This window comes from Panthera leo, chromosome E3, assembly GCF_018350215.1.
Source record: "Panthera leo isolate Ple1 chromosome E3, P.leo_Ple1_pat1.1, whole genome shotgun sequence".
Classification (NCBI taxonomy): domain Eukaryota; kingdom Metazoa; phylum Chordata; class Mammalia; order Carnivora; family Felidae; genus Panthera; species Panthera leo.
The window spans coordinates 16,821,559-16,835,575 of NC_056694.1; the positions used below are offsets into that span (position 1 = coordinate 16,821,559).

At 50.8% G+C, this 14,017-nt stretch overlaps 1 protein-coding gene and 1 pseudogene across 3 annotated transcripts; one reads left to right on the forward strand and one right to left on the reverse strand.

Annotated features, from left to right (window-relative positions):
• Positions 1-740: 740 nt before the first annotated feature.
• On the reverse strand, positions 741-7,021 carry ARMC5 (armadillo repeat containing 5). Of its 3 annotated transcripts, none has more exons than XM_042922572.1 (6): positions 6,508-7,021; positions 4,556-4,663; positions 3,670-4,456; positions 2,651-3,156; positions 1,909-2,041; positions 741-1,806 (listed from the first exon to the last, which is right to left on the reverse strand). In XM_042922572.1, exons 1-6 carry the CDS (start codon positions 6,983-6,985, stop codon positions 987-989), a joined length of 2,832 nt encoding a protein of 943 aa, XP_042778506.1. In that variant the 5' UTR covers positions 6,986-7,021; the 3' UTR covers positions 741-986. The 3 variants fall into 3 exon arrangements, with proteins under 3 accessions (XP_042778506.1, XP_042778508.1, XP_042778507.1); XM_042922574.1 differs by lacking the exon at positions 6,508-7,021 and adding an exon at positions 6,228-6,443; XM_042922573.1 differs by lacking the exon at positions 4,556-4,663.
• Positions 7,022-7,478: 457 nt separating this feature from the next.
• On the forward strand, positions 7,479-8,627 carry LOC122210299 (annotated as a pseudogene).
• Positions 8,628-14,017: the final 5,390 nt, after the last annotated feature.

Here is a 14,017-nt window from a genome sequence, read left to right on the forward strand (position 1 = left end):
AAAGAGCCTAGGCATCAGTATTTTTAAAAAGCTCTCTGGGTAGTTCTAATGCACAACCCAAGAACAGAGACCTGGACACTCACAGAAGCACAGAGATAGCAAGTGTCAACCTTAGCTCCCCAGAAGCTAACTGGCAGCCAGTCCGGGCACCCTCCTTGAAGTCAGGCTGCCACCTGAGTGGTTTAGTGATCTGGGATCCTGGTGATGTAGATCCTGCCTTGAGAGATCATACACAGTGCAACATAAGCTGAATACAACCCGGAGCTCTGGCCCTCTCTGAGCAAAACTAAGACAGGGGTTTGGGGACTCTAGGAACATAGAGGTCTTCCTTCAGGCTAATAGCAGAAGGACACTTCGTCCAAGAGATGAAAACAGACACAGAGACTGAAGACCCAAGATGAGCAAAGGTCACTCAGGAAACAGTAATGCCAAGGCCTTGGACATACATCCCCACACTCACATTTCCTCAGCCCAGCCCCTTCAAAAGACACTAACCAAAGTCTGTATGTCTAGCTGGATACCTGAGCAATGAAGTTGCATAAGCAGAAAGCAGGCTTCTCCCAGTACTCTACTCTATCCCAGGACTCCAGGAACCACTGCATAATTACTTATTAAACTCCTACATGCCAAGGGTGGCCTGTGTTGAGACACATCAACTTGGACAAGACCCTGTTTGATGGGTGAAGGGAGTGGGGGGACTCCCACAGGAAAGTAAGCAGAGACACCACACAATAGGGGTATCCAATTCCAAAGTTTTTAATCTCAACTCTGGAAGGCTGGCCCAGGCCAGGTGCCTGGAGCCCTGGGCCGTTCTTCATCTGTGGGTCCCACACTCGGACCCTGGCGTCTTCAGACCATCATCCTGGGGTACAGCTCCATTCTCTCATCGGTCCTCAATGGTGACTTCTGCTCAGCTTCCTCTTATGCTGCTCTGAGGGAGTCCTCCTTCATAGCCAACTCATCCTTGGATCCCCTCCCAGGGGACATCAACAGTCTAAGCTGGAACCCTTGCCCCCGAATTCAACCCCCATTACCACAGCCAGTAAAGCCTCAGTCAGCGGCCCTGCCTCCTCGCCTGCTGCCTCCACAAGCCCCACTAAGGCCAAGGCCCGTTTCCGAGGGCACTGCCCTGGCCCCAGAGCCCAGCGGGCACAATGGGCAACCAATCGGGGCCGGCCCAGGCGGAATACTTCACCCACTGACTCTGGGCCACCATGGGGTCCCAGGTGGATGTGGCCCACAGCCTCTTCCAGCTCCTCCTCCAGCCCAGGGAGCAAAAAACGGCCAGCAGCCTCCAGTGCCTCCTCAGCCTCTGAGCCCAGCAGGGGCTGGCCTGGTGGGGGAACAGGCCCCAGTGTAGCGCCACAGCCCCGGCAGCCATGCAAGTGATGCAGGATAGGCCAGGCTGCACTGGGTGACAGGCCTCGAAGTGGCACCAGGTCCATCTGGGCTTCGGCAAAGCTGCCAGCTAGCAGGGCCCGGAAGAAAGGGGAGGCAGTAGCTGAGGCAGCTCGCTGGGCAGGGAGCCGTAGGCCTGAGTCCAGTAGGAAATGAAGGTCAGGGGCTGGGATGGGGGCTGGGCCCAGCAGATGTTCATAAAGGCAAGGGGAGGGGGCATCTAGATCCAAAGGGATTGTAGGTGGGAGGGCTGGGCTCACAGTGGGAGACACCAGGCCTTGGAGGCAGGAAAGGGAGTCCGCAGCAAAGAAGAGGAAGAGTGGATGTGGAGCTGGCCGAGTTAGTGCTGAGAGGAGGAGCCGGAGGCCGCCCTGGTCCAGAAGTAGCCGGCGCCACAGAGAGGGCTTCCTTTGGGAAGAAAGGGAATCTTTCAGAAGGTGAAAAATGGTGGCATTAGGGAATGGCAACCTTGCTCCCCTGATCCCTATGAGGCACCCACATCCCCCTCACCGACAGATGAAGGGCAGGGTCAGTGCACAGGCCACGCGGTCCTCAGGGCTTCCTGAGAGCAGCAGATGAGTGAGGGCGCCCACTCCAAAGGGTGATTCAGCCTGCACAGTCAGGTTCTGCAGCAGCATCTCACCTGCAGAGATGGGCAGAGCAAGTCAGGTTGGGAGTTGATGTCCCAACTCTGGGTCCTTCAAAGGAATGAGGCTAAAACCTCACGGCATGGAAGGGGGTAGGACTGCAGGCCCTAGAGGGAAAGGGTCCAGATGCTAGGAACTGAAGATCAAGGGCAAGAACAAAGTGTGATAGTCAGGGCGTACGTACATCTGGGTTCTAAAGGACTCATAATCTGCAGTCAAGACACAGAAGACAGGGCAGTCCCTGGCAGTGTTGGGATTGGTGGGGGGGCTAGGAGGATATGGTGCCTGAGCCAGAGTTTTCTAACTCAGTGTGCCCAGTGGGAAGGCAATCAGGATAGTGCAGAACCAAGAGCATATTGGGTAATGAAATACAGACAAACATGATTCTAAGTTGTTAGGACCAAGCCTGGTGTTGGGGTACACAGGCCCCAAGACTTGGGCAGAGGATGGAGCAGAACTTTGCATGCTGGGAGTCCCTCCCTCTTCCCACCTGGTGACTGAGGTTGGATGGTGGGCTGGGCAGGGCAGTGAGAAAGCTATGAACAGCAGAGTGAGGTTCTCAGTCCAGAACCAGAGGGGGATGGGGCCTCTTATGGGGGACACACCCAGCTCCCGGTGCTGGCGTCGAACTGGGCGGGCACGCAGCGTGGGCCAATCATCCGGGGCAACACCTAACACAAGCCAGGCACGCAGCAGTGCAGCACCATAGCTGCGCACAAAGGCCTCGAGACAGGCAGGGTTGCAGGTAAGGCGTGCCAGGATGCGCAGTGCACGTGGGCTCGGTGGACCCGGTGAGCCCGTCACATAGGCCAGCAGGCCACATAGGGCTGGGCTGGTCACCAATGCCCCACTTGGGTCGGGAGCCTGGGAGAAGCGCGACAGTAGCAGCAGCGCTGGCCCCTCGCGGCCCCAAGGCTCCTCAGAGGTGGCGGCAGGGCTGCGGCCAGGTGTGCGCAGTGTGCGAGGCGTCCGCAGTGAAGCTGGGCCCAGGGTGGGGCTGGTTGGCTCAGCTGGCTCCGGTGGCGGTGGAGGTGGGGGACATCGCTCAGGGGACCAGTCAGGAGAGATGTCTCCCGGGCCTGCGGCGTAGCCTTCAGAGATCAGCCATGACCTGTAGAGGGGAAAATGGGGAGACTGAACCCAGAACCACAACAAAGGAGCAGAGCCAAAGAGCTGTCATGTAAAACTAAGTGACTGAAGCCAGGGAGAGGAAATGAGGCCAGGGGGGATAGGAGAGAAAGGGAAATGGGGAAAAATACCCCAACTCAGTCAGCAATTACTGATACCTATTATGTACGAAGTCCAGTATTAGGTACCGGGCATGAACAGTAAGAAAACTAAAGTCCCCATCCTACCAGAGTTTATATTCTATTGAGGGGTGAACAGACAACAAAGTAAAAATGGTCCAGTGAACCTGTCTGGGTCCCAAAGTTCAGAGGTGCTGGCGTAGAGCCAAGGCCAAAGATGGACTCAGGAAAAAGAATGTTTAATGATGACTAGAAAGTGGTCATGTCCGGGGAGAATGAGGAATCAGGAATCAGAGTCAACAAGAGTTGACTGAGATAGAATGGGGTAGTGAAGACAGCCAGAGTCCTCAACCCACAGCAATCAGGTGGGGATTCACCTTAGGCTTCGGAAGCTTCCAGCTTCTGCCCGCTCAGGGGTCCGCTCCTCAGGAAAGTCCCAGGAAGCAGCTTCTCTTCCCTCTTCTTCCTCATCACCAGCATCACCACACAGCTGCCCAGCCAAGAGAGGTACAAGTCCCAGAGCCTGTAGCCGGCCCAGGGCTCCAGTATCATACAGGAAGCCCACGAGGGCAGCCACGACACGAAGGTGCCAGGCACTGGCACGAGGGTCCCGTAGCAGGCCCATCAACAGCTCCAAACCACCAGCATCCCGCAGCCGGGCCCGGTTGATGGCCTCCCGGCACAGCAGGCACACGGCTCGTACCAGGGGCTGCTGAGAGGCTGGGCCAGCCCCATTAGGTCCCCTGCGCCGCCGGAGTTCACCCAGTAGTACTTCCACACCCCCAGCATTGCCCAATGCAGGCCGTACAAGGCCCTGGGCACACAGGTTGGCAAGGATCAAGATAGTTGCCTCCCGTACTGCCTTTTTGGGGTGGGAGGCCAAACTGACCAGTGGGCCTAATCCTCCACCCAGACTTAGCTGCTCAGCACAAGCCCGGGAGCAGCCTCGACTCAGCTCTAAGAGGGCACGGACTAGGGCCAAGGTCAGTGCAGGGTCTGGGGCAGCGGCCAGAAGCTCAGCCAGAGGGCGTACTGCTCCCTGCTGTGCCAGGGCCAGGCGGTGCTGGGGTGAGTCGGCCAGGTTGCGGAGGGCACGCACCACACTCTGCAGGCACTGGGAGTCCTGGCAGGCTGTCAGGCTCTCAACCAGCAAGGGAACAGCACCTGGAGAGGGAAAAGGAGTACAAAGAGTGAGCAAGGAGATACCTACGCTCCTTCTCCCACGCCAAGCCCTAGCTAACTCCACACTCATAGCTTTCTCACCAGCAGAATGGATGTCCCCACAGCTCTCAGGTTCCATGGCTAAGTTCCCCAGAGCACGGGCTGTTCTGTTCTGGATGCTGTCTGTCTTCACGCACTGAAGAATAGTCACTGCAAGATAATTTGGTCTCTTGAGGGTCCTGCCCCTTCTTGTCTCTCTCATTAATGACCTTAAGAATGTGGCCTGAGAGGGTCAGGGAAGGCCTCCAGAAGAGGCTGACACTTACTGGATCTGAAAGGTTAAATAGGTAGGTATTTGTTAGAAAGATAGTGGATGGGGGTGCTACAGGGCATTTCAAGTTTGGAAGCAGCCTTTGCAAAGGCCCAGAAGTGAGATCCAATGTCTGTGCTATGCCCTCATGAAGGGCCTCAAATGCCAGCCCAAGGGATCAGGCAGGACTTGAACATGAGGGCACTGGGAACCACAAAGGGTTTTAAGAATAGAAGTGAAGTGATACAATCTGGTAGCCATGGGGAGAATGGATTATAGGGAAAAAGAGTAAGGCAGGGAGAGAGGCAAGGAGACTCTTGTTAAGGTGAGAAAGGACAGTGGCTTAAAGCAAGTCAGCTACCACCACAGCTCAGCACATGGGCACCAGTCTCTGGGCACATGAAAGAAGAAGGAATAAATGTGGACGGACATAGGAGTTATTTAAAATGCAGAAAAGGGGCGCCTGGGTGGCTCAGTCAGTTAAGCGTCTGACTTTGGCTCAGGTCATGATCTCACAGTTCATGGGTTCGAGCCCTGCATCGGGCTCTGTGCTGACAGCTCAGAGCCTGGAGCCTGCTTCAGATTCTGTGTCTCCCTCTCTCTCTGCTCTCTCCCCACTCATACTCTGTGTCTCAAAAATAAATAAATGTTAAAAACAAATTTTTAATACAGAATAGTGATTGAATGATGAGAGTTATATGCTAATAACAAGATCTATAATTTATTGAGGACTTATTAATGTGGCAGGCCTCTTGTCAAACACGTTATGGTCCAGGTGCATTTTATACAATTTAAAAATATGTTAAATTTTAGTTTTGTACAAAAAAATTAAGATTTCATCAAAACTGGCATAATTTCAGGGCACCTGGGTGGCTCAGTCGGTTGGGTGTCTGACTTCAGCTCAGGTCATGATCCCACGGTCCAAGAGTTCAAGCCCTGTGTCAGGTTCTGTGCTGACAGCTCAGAGCCTGGAACTTGCTTTGGATTCTGTGTCTCCCTCTCTCTGCCCCTCCCCCACTCATGCTCTGTCTCTCTCTCTCTCTGTCAAAAATAAATAAACATTAAAAAAAAAAAAAAGCTGGCATAATTTCATAACCGGTAGGCACTCTGTAAACTGTGTTCACATTGCCACAAGGTGGCGCCAACTTAGCTGGTAAACAAACGCTTGCGATCTTTTGTTAGGATTTGTTCTTATTGTGCTGGTTTTTAATACCTCAAAGTACCCAGTCTTAGAATATCTGCGTTCAATGTTTGTACTCGGCTTCTCACTACTTCAATTTTGTAAGGTAGCTATTATTATTCACTTTTATAACAAGGAATTCTAGCCTCGGTTCTCTCGGTCTAGCTCACTGCAGAAAACCACAACTTCTGACCTCAAGTTCACCAAATGGGAGCTCTGCACAGGGCCACTCAGTAGGCATGGAGTGTCTGCTATAAACCTCATAAATGGAGGGTAAGAATTACCCAAAAGTCACCAAATAACCCTTTGGTCTCCAGTAGCTCGGATTCGAGGGATGTGCCCAACAACCAACACGCAGGTAATGGCTGTAATTATCTGATCTGGTCACGATTGGGTATCATCTATAAGGAAGGCTTGAAGGTTTGAGAGCCGGGGGGGAGGTTGCACGGTCTAAAGGCGTGTTCTTCCAGCATACAACACAAAGAACTCAAGACTCCGCCCAAGCCCAGACAAGGAAGGATTTGTGAGTGGAATCCTTCTAGGAAATGAGGGCGGAGCACTTACCCAAAGAGAGAATGCCTCCGAGCCTGCGCACTTCAGTCCGGCACGCCCCTTCCGTACAGCAGTTGGCTAGGATGCTGAGCGCCAAGTCCAGGGTCTTGCGCAGGCGCGCTGGCGGCGAGGGCGACGACGACGACGCAGAGGAGGGGGCAGGGCCCGACGAGGGGGCGGGGCCATCATAAATCGCTGACTCGACCGACGAGGGGGCGGAGCCTGAGCCAGCCTGGGACGGGGCGGGACCCGCTGCCGCCGCTCGCCGCAGCAGCGCGAGAAGGGGGCGGAGCCCGCCGCGCGCCCGGAAGCGCTCGATTCCCCCTGCTGCCTTGACGTGGCGTGTGCGGAGGGCTAAGAGCGCACGGCCCAAGGGTGTCTCGTTGGTAGCTGTGTCCTTTCCCCCACCTAGACCCTCCCCGGCCGCCGCTGTGAGCTGCGCGAGGCAGAACGAGAGCGAGTCCGTGAGAGTCGGTTTCGCAGCCGCCATCTTGGCTCAGGCCTAAGGCTCCGCCCCCCTCCTTGCCGTCCGTCCAAGGGAGCGGAACTGGAGGAGGGGCGTGGCCACGCACCTCCTCTCTGACGCTTTTTAAGTAGCGCCGCCGCAGTTATTTTGCAAGTTGGAAGTTGTAGTTCTCAATCCCGGCCCTCTGGACAGTCGCTGAAGGCACGTAGAGTAATGGTTATCTAATCGTGCGAACCCAAGAATCGTGTGCGGTGCATGTTGGGATATGTAGTCCGCGCCTTGCTTAGTACGCTTAGGTTATAGGACGGAGGGGAAACTCTCAGGCGGCTCGCAGTGGGCTGGTTCTTTTGGAGAACCCAGACGTCCGACCATGGAGTCTCAGTACCGTGCTGCCCCAAGTGACGTGGCTATTCCGTCCCCCGCGTGTCCACCACAGCGACCCTCCCTTTTCCTTCCGGCTCGCTTCGCTGCCCACAGTGATGGCCAGGGCACCGAAGTCCGTGCTGACGGACTCAGGACCGCGAGCAAGTCCAAAAGGGTCAAGTTGCTGTTAGTGGCCGCAGATTGGGAGCTCTTGCTCAGTCAAGTGAATGAGAGGGTTAAACCTACCGAGACCGTTCCCTGCCACTTCCTAGAGCGGCACGGGCTATTGGGCATTTCCGCTTCCGGTGCTGGATTCCCTGGGTTCCGAATGTCTTGCCGCTGTGCTTGTGAACTGAATGGGTGGTTTTTAGGAAACGGGGCTTTATTCACGGCGATGCAGTCAACGTCGCCAGAAGTGGCAAGGGAGAACTAAGACGGGGCGGAGCGGCAGGGAACTGGACATCCCAAGGAAACCCCGAGGTTCACCCTCTTTAGCGGAGTTGTTCCACCAGAGCTGCCCTCCCTGGTGTGGCTGCGATAGCCGGCCGCCTGGGAAATGCTGCTGGACTTGGAATGCCTATGTAGGTTGAGCTCTGGCCCAGGGAAGAAGCTTCTGACAGGACAAACTGTCCTGCACTCCCCAAAGCCTTCGGGTGCCGGGCGTGTGGACTGATCGCAGCGTACCTCCCTGACCTTCTTCACCACCAAAGCAGCCATGTGGGTGGCAAGCCTTGTAGTGTTGTTCGGAGTGTGGCAAAAGCTTCCAACGTGGCTTAGATTTAGTTAAGCACTACCAGATACACACCGGCGAGAAACCATGCCTCTGCCATGCGTGTGGCTGTTGCTTCAGTCTGAGCTCCAATCTCTTGCCACACCGTAGTTTCCCACTCAAGGTTCTGGCCCCACAAATTCCCAGAGTGTGGGGAGGCTTTTGGCCGCAGATCTGACTTGGTTAAACACCAACGGCAGCATACCAGTGAGAAGTCCTGTACATGCTGAATGTACTAAGACTCGGCGTTAGTTCCAATCTAATCCAGCGCCAGAGTGCCCACACAGGCAAGAAACCCTACTGTTGTGGGGACTGCAGGAAGAGCTTCAGCTTTAGCTCCAACCTGTTACAGTACCAGCGCTCACACGGGTGTGAAGCTCTTACTGCTTTGCCTGGTGCAGTGACAGCTTTGGGCACAGCTCTTATCTGCTCAAGCCCCAATGTTCACACACTGGGGAGAAGCCTTATAATTGCTGTGAGTGTGGCAGGAATTTCACAGTTTGGACTGCCTATGACACAAACATACACACATAATGAAGAATGATCCTTCAAGTGTTCTGAGTGTGGCTGTGGCTTTAGTGAGTGCATCCAATGCACTGAACACCAGCACATCCACTTGGGTGAATGACCCTTTGCCTGTTCAGAATGTGACAAAATCTTCTCCCACAGCCCCAAGCTCCTTAAACACCAATGCTACCATATAGGCAAGAAGCCCTATAAGTACTCCAGTTGCAGCAAGAGTTTTGTAGACAGTTCAAGTTTGCTGCAGCACCAACATACTCAGGTCAGAAGCCTTACACTTGCAGTGAGTGTGGTAAGAGCTTCAGCCAGAGCTCCTACCTGCTCATCCATCAGGTGGCCCAGAGGGTGAAAAGCCCTATGTCTGCCTGCACTGTGGCAAGGCATTTGCCCACAGCTCCAACCTAGGCCAACACCAACAGATGCACCAGGGTGGCAGCCGCTGCCAATATCCCTGGGTTCAGTTTCAGCCCAAACTTCAGTTCTAACTTTGCTCCAGTCCTCAAGGAGCCTGAGCGGACCAGCATCTCTAACCAAACCTCCTTTCTGCTCCTCTAGGGCTGTTGATTCATGGACTGAATCAGAGAACCCCAGGCTGGAAGAATTATAACCAGTAGAGCTGGGATTACTGTTTTCAAAGAACCTTCCAAGAAAAGAAAGCTTAGCCCTGTTTTTTGAGGCCTCAGAGACAAAATGCCAGCTGGAGGGAGAGTTTTTGGCTGGTAGGAGCTATCCAGTACTGGCGCAGCTGCTTCTAGATGTAGGACATCCTTGGCAGCTGCTGATCCCTTCATGGGCCTAGGGAATGATCCCTCCATGGGCCTAGGGATTAATCATTTCAAGAGCAACAACTGCCTCATCCCAGAGGAATGGGACAAGATTCCAGGCACCCCTTGAGGAACATAATTGGTGGGGGGACTTAACCTCCAAAGGGGACCATAAGGAAGGCTGTATTCTAACAGAAAGACCAGAAAAATTGTACTTGGGACCATTATGTGAGCTATGGGATATATGACCCCTGTGAAAGATAATTGTCTTTACAGAGTGAAGCTAGGGCTGGTGGGGCCCAGGGCCAAAGCAAAGGACCAGGAGCCCTATCTGTTGAGTTTGTGCTTTGTGACATTTCTAGGCAGGAGCAAAAGGCCCAAGGTTTGTCATAGGCCCCTTTCCCTTCTTTCACCCCTTCCCTTGCAGGTTCCCCAAATCCTTTGTCCGATCCATCAACAGAGGAAAAAATGGTAAAGATTCACTTGTGCCTGGACACTGAGGACTGAACATGGCCCTTTTGCCTAGGCATGGGACAGAGCTGCCCAAATAAATGCACTTCTATTACGGAAGTTAGAAGGAGCCTTCCCAAAGCCCTACATAATCTGTGCCCAAGCCCTTCCCATAGCTGTCTGTGTTCCTGGGAGAGACACAGGCTAGTCTTTTTGAGGTCAGAGGAGATTTAATGCCCACATCTGTGGGACCATCTTTCCATCATTAGCCCCATGCATGTAGCACCCTGTCCCCAAATTTTGCCTTCTTTTATCAGGCTTGCTATGTCTAGAGTTGTACTCATAGAGAATAGGGGTAAAAGGAAGGAATGTGAAGAAATCACTGTCTCAGTTTCCAGCAGCATGTCCAGGCCTATCTCCTCCTAGCTATGTGATCTTGGACAGGTCTACCTCTTCTGATCTTCAGTTTCTTTATCTGTAAAACAGAAATGATGATGGCTACCTCACCAGGTACTATTGAGGATTCCATGGGATCACCTACATGAAACACCTGGGTCAAGGGACTGACTAAACCTCAGTTCTCCTATCTCCTTAAAAGTCTAGAGCCCTTTCGCTGGTGGTGTCATTCAGTAAGTATTATGCCAGCTCATGTGCTAGCTCCTCCCTAAAGTTACAGAAATGAGCAAGACAGCCTCTGTCCTGGGGTAGCTTGGTGTCATAAAGGAGATGGACTCAGGACTAGTAACAGCACAGAGTGCAAAATCCTGGTGGTGGAGAAAGAGCCTAACCTGAACCAAGTCTGAGAGGCTTCAATGAGGTGACATCTGATTAATACTACCTCACTTCTCAAACCGGGAGAAACAAATGCTCCTAGCCTGGGGTTAGTGATGAAGGGAAGGATTCTTGCCATGTTTCCCATCAGTGGCACTTCAAAGAGCACAAGCTAGGGTCTGAATTGGAGGCCTGAACCCAGTGTGCACATGGTTGGCACTCAGTAAATAGTTGTTATGATCAGGTCCTGTTTATACTGCTTACCTGTGTTGGGATTCACCTTCCTCAGAGCCATATTGTAATCTATAAAATCTATAACTTTATATGAATATTAGGTATGTGGTAGAGTTGGGCATGGGACAAGACTGATTTGCAAAATCCCTTCAGAGAACTGCAGGTTAATTTCTCAGATTAAGGCAAGTATCATTGGCCTCCATCTTCTCTAAAATTGTTATGTGCTGCTCATAAATATCTTCTTCTCTCCTTTAGGTAATATTTAATTTTTCAAAGTGTTCCCTGTAGTTTAAGGACTTTTTCCCCCTTGCTGCTTCCAGGATTCTTTCATTGTCTGTGTATTTTGTGAATTTGACTGATATGCCTTGGTGATGGTTAATTTTGTTTAATTTAATGGGAGTTCTCTGTGCTTTTTGGATTTTGATGTCTGTGTCCATCCCCAGATTAGGAAAGTTTTCAGCTATAATTTGCTCACATAAACCTTCTGTCTGTTTTTCTCTCTCTTCATCTTCTGGAACTCCTATGACTCAGATGTTATTCCTCTTTAATAAATCACTGAGTTCACTAAGTGTTGTATCTCTCTTCTTATCAGCTTCATTATTTTCCATAATTTTATCTTCTATATTTCTGATTTGCTGCTCTGCTTCATTCATCATTGCATTCATGGCATCCATCCGAGATTGCATCTTGGTTATAGCATTTTTAATTTTGGCCTGACTAGATTTTAGCTTTTATTTTTTATCTCAGCAATATGGATTCTCTAATGTCTTCTATGCTTTTTCAAGCCCAGCTAGATAGAGTACTTATTGTTGTTTTAAATTCTAATTCAGACATCTTACTTATATCTGTATTGATTAAATCCCTGGCCATCGTGTTTTCCTGGTCTTTCTTTTGGGGTGAATTCCTCCATCTTGTCATTTGGGGGAAATAATAATAATAAAATTTAAAAATTTTAAATCAAATAAATGAAGCTAGATTCTAGGTGTTTTTTTGTCTGCTTGTTAAGAGAAACTTTACAGGAAAAAGAAAAAAGAGAAGAAAAAACATAAAAATTAAAAAATAATCCAGGGTGGGTGATGGGTATTGAGGAGGGCACCTTTTGGGATGAGCACTGGGTGTTGTATGGAAACCAATTTGACAGTAAATTTTATATATTAAAAAATAAAAAATAAAAAATAAAAAAATAAAAAAAGCATATATATAAAAAATAATAATAATAAAACAAAAAATAAAATAAAAATTGGCTTTCTGTATCCAAGGGGAAAAAAAAATAGAAGCAACACAAACAAACAAACAAACAACCTAAATGAAGCTAGATCTAGTTTCCCGTGGAGCTGAAACCTTGCAGAGCTCTATGATCAGTAGACTTAGTGCATGGAAGGGATTTGTGCTGGTCTTCTGGGGGAGGATCCCACTGTTCTGATTCTCAGGGTGATTGCCCTAGTGGAGATGTGCCTGGAAGGCACAGAGGGCAGGGCTTGGTATAATGGCTCCATTCTCCACTTGGTGGCACTGTTTAGCTCACTGAGGTTGATCAGTGCTGGTGGGCTAACTGTGAAAGTGGCTTCACCATGCTCTCTAATCTCCAGAATGGAAAGTTCAATCACCCCTTTTGTGCCCCTTGTTCTGTAAGCTCCTCGCCTTCACCCTGTCTGTTTCTGAGCTGTCTGTCTGCAGGCGGCACTACCCTCCTATGTTTTTTCTCAGAACACCACGCGGCTGGGACCTGTGCTGATCCTTTGGGGGAGGGTCTTGCCATGCTGTGGCCAGTACTGGCTTGTTCCAGAAAATGGTCGAGTGACTGCATAGTGGCAGTGGCTTGGAGTCTATGGTAAACAGCAACACACAGCTGGCACTAGGTTTTGCTGCTCTCAGCAGGAGTTCCTATACCTGTGAACGGGGTAGTTTTGTGACACCTATGGTGGTTTTTGTTTGTTTGTTTTTTGTTTTTTTGCGGTTTTGGTTTTTGTTTTTTGTTTTTCTTTCTTGCCTGCCGAGAGGCCTTATCCCGCTCCAAGCAGGGAAACTGCTTCTCCCCGTGCAACCCAGGGGATCCTCAGACCCTGCTGCCAGCTCCAAGGGTTTTGTCCTGCTTCCTCACTGGAGCACCTCCAGGCGCTGAGCTCATAAACTTCAGACTCAGAACTTCACTGCTTATAAAAAACTGGCAGTTGGGGCACCTGGGTGGCTCAGTCGGATAAATAGCTAAATTTGGCTTAGGTTATTATCTCTTGGCTTGTGAGTTGGAGCCCTATGTTGGGGTCCATGCTGACAGTGTGGAGCCTGCTTGGGATTCTCTTTCTCTCTCTCCCTTTCTCTCTCCCTCTCTTTCTCTGCCTCTCCCCAACTTGTGTGCTTGCTCTCTCTCTCTCTCTCCCTCTCTCTCTCAAAATAAATAAACTTAAAAAAAAACTGGCAGTATTGAAACTCTCCTTTGTGCCCATCAATTGTTTAGGGGACCAGTTTTTTTGTGCAGTCCCTGCACCTGTTTTTACTCTTTCTCTATGTCTCTAGCTACTTTCAGAGGGAGTGCTTTTTTTGCAAGAACCAGATGTGCTTGTCTCTCCGCCCTTCTATCTTTGTCCTCTCCATGAAAAGTGCTCCCTTCCCTCTGTGGCACCATGGCTCTCCTCTCCCCCAGTTCACCTCTCCACACCATGTACCTGCTATATTCTCTCCCTCAAAATATGCCGATTGTTACCTTAATGCTCACATTGATTTCCTAGGTGTTCAAAATGATTTGATGTTGGTCTAGCTGTGTTGGAAGCATGAGACAGGCCCAGGGTCTCCTTACTACCCCAACCAACTTATCTCTACCCAGGAATTTTTAAAATTTAGTTTTCTAGTTTTTATTTTTAATGGTTTTTACAACAAGAAGAATAAAACTATCATAGCTCAGTTGTGTGAACACACACACAGTGAAGTTCAAAACACACAGTGAAGTTTACTATCTCTGGCATAAGCACTGTGTGTGTGTGTTTACACAATTGAACCAACATTGAAATCAGGAGATTTCACACCACAATCTAGATTTCCAATTTGCTGTTTGGAGGAGAGGAGTGGAGGGGAAGGAGGATCAGAAAATACCCCAGTCCAGCTGCAGGATTGAAGTGGCTAGGGATGTTAACTTCAGGGCATGGGGGTGGGTGAACCCTTGGGCGGGGGCAGAGACTATGGGATCAT

What these genes read in the sequence shown, in the direction of transcription:
- ARMC5 (XM_042922572.1), bottom strand. Translation starts at nt 6,985, where the DNA reads ATGGCGGCTGCGAAACCGACTCTCACGGACTCGCTCTCGTTCTGCCTC. An exon ending in CGGAGGCATTCTCTCTTTGG is followed by an intron (nt 4,664 to 6,507) that starts GTAAGTGCTCCG and finishes ATTATCTTGCAG; the next exon opens with TGACTATTCTTCAGTGCGTG. An exon ending in TGGGGACATCCATTCTGCTG is followed by an intron (nt 4,457 to 4,555) that starts GTGAGAAAGCTA and finishes TTCCCTCTCCAG; the next exon opens with GTGCTGTTCCCTTGCTGGTT.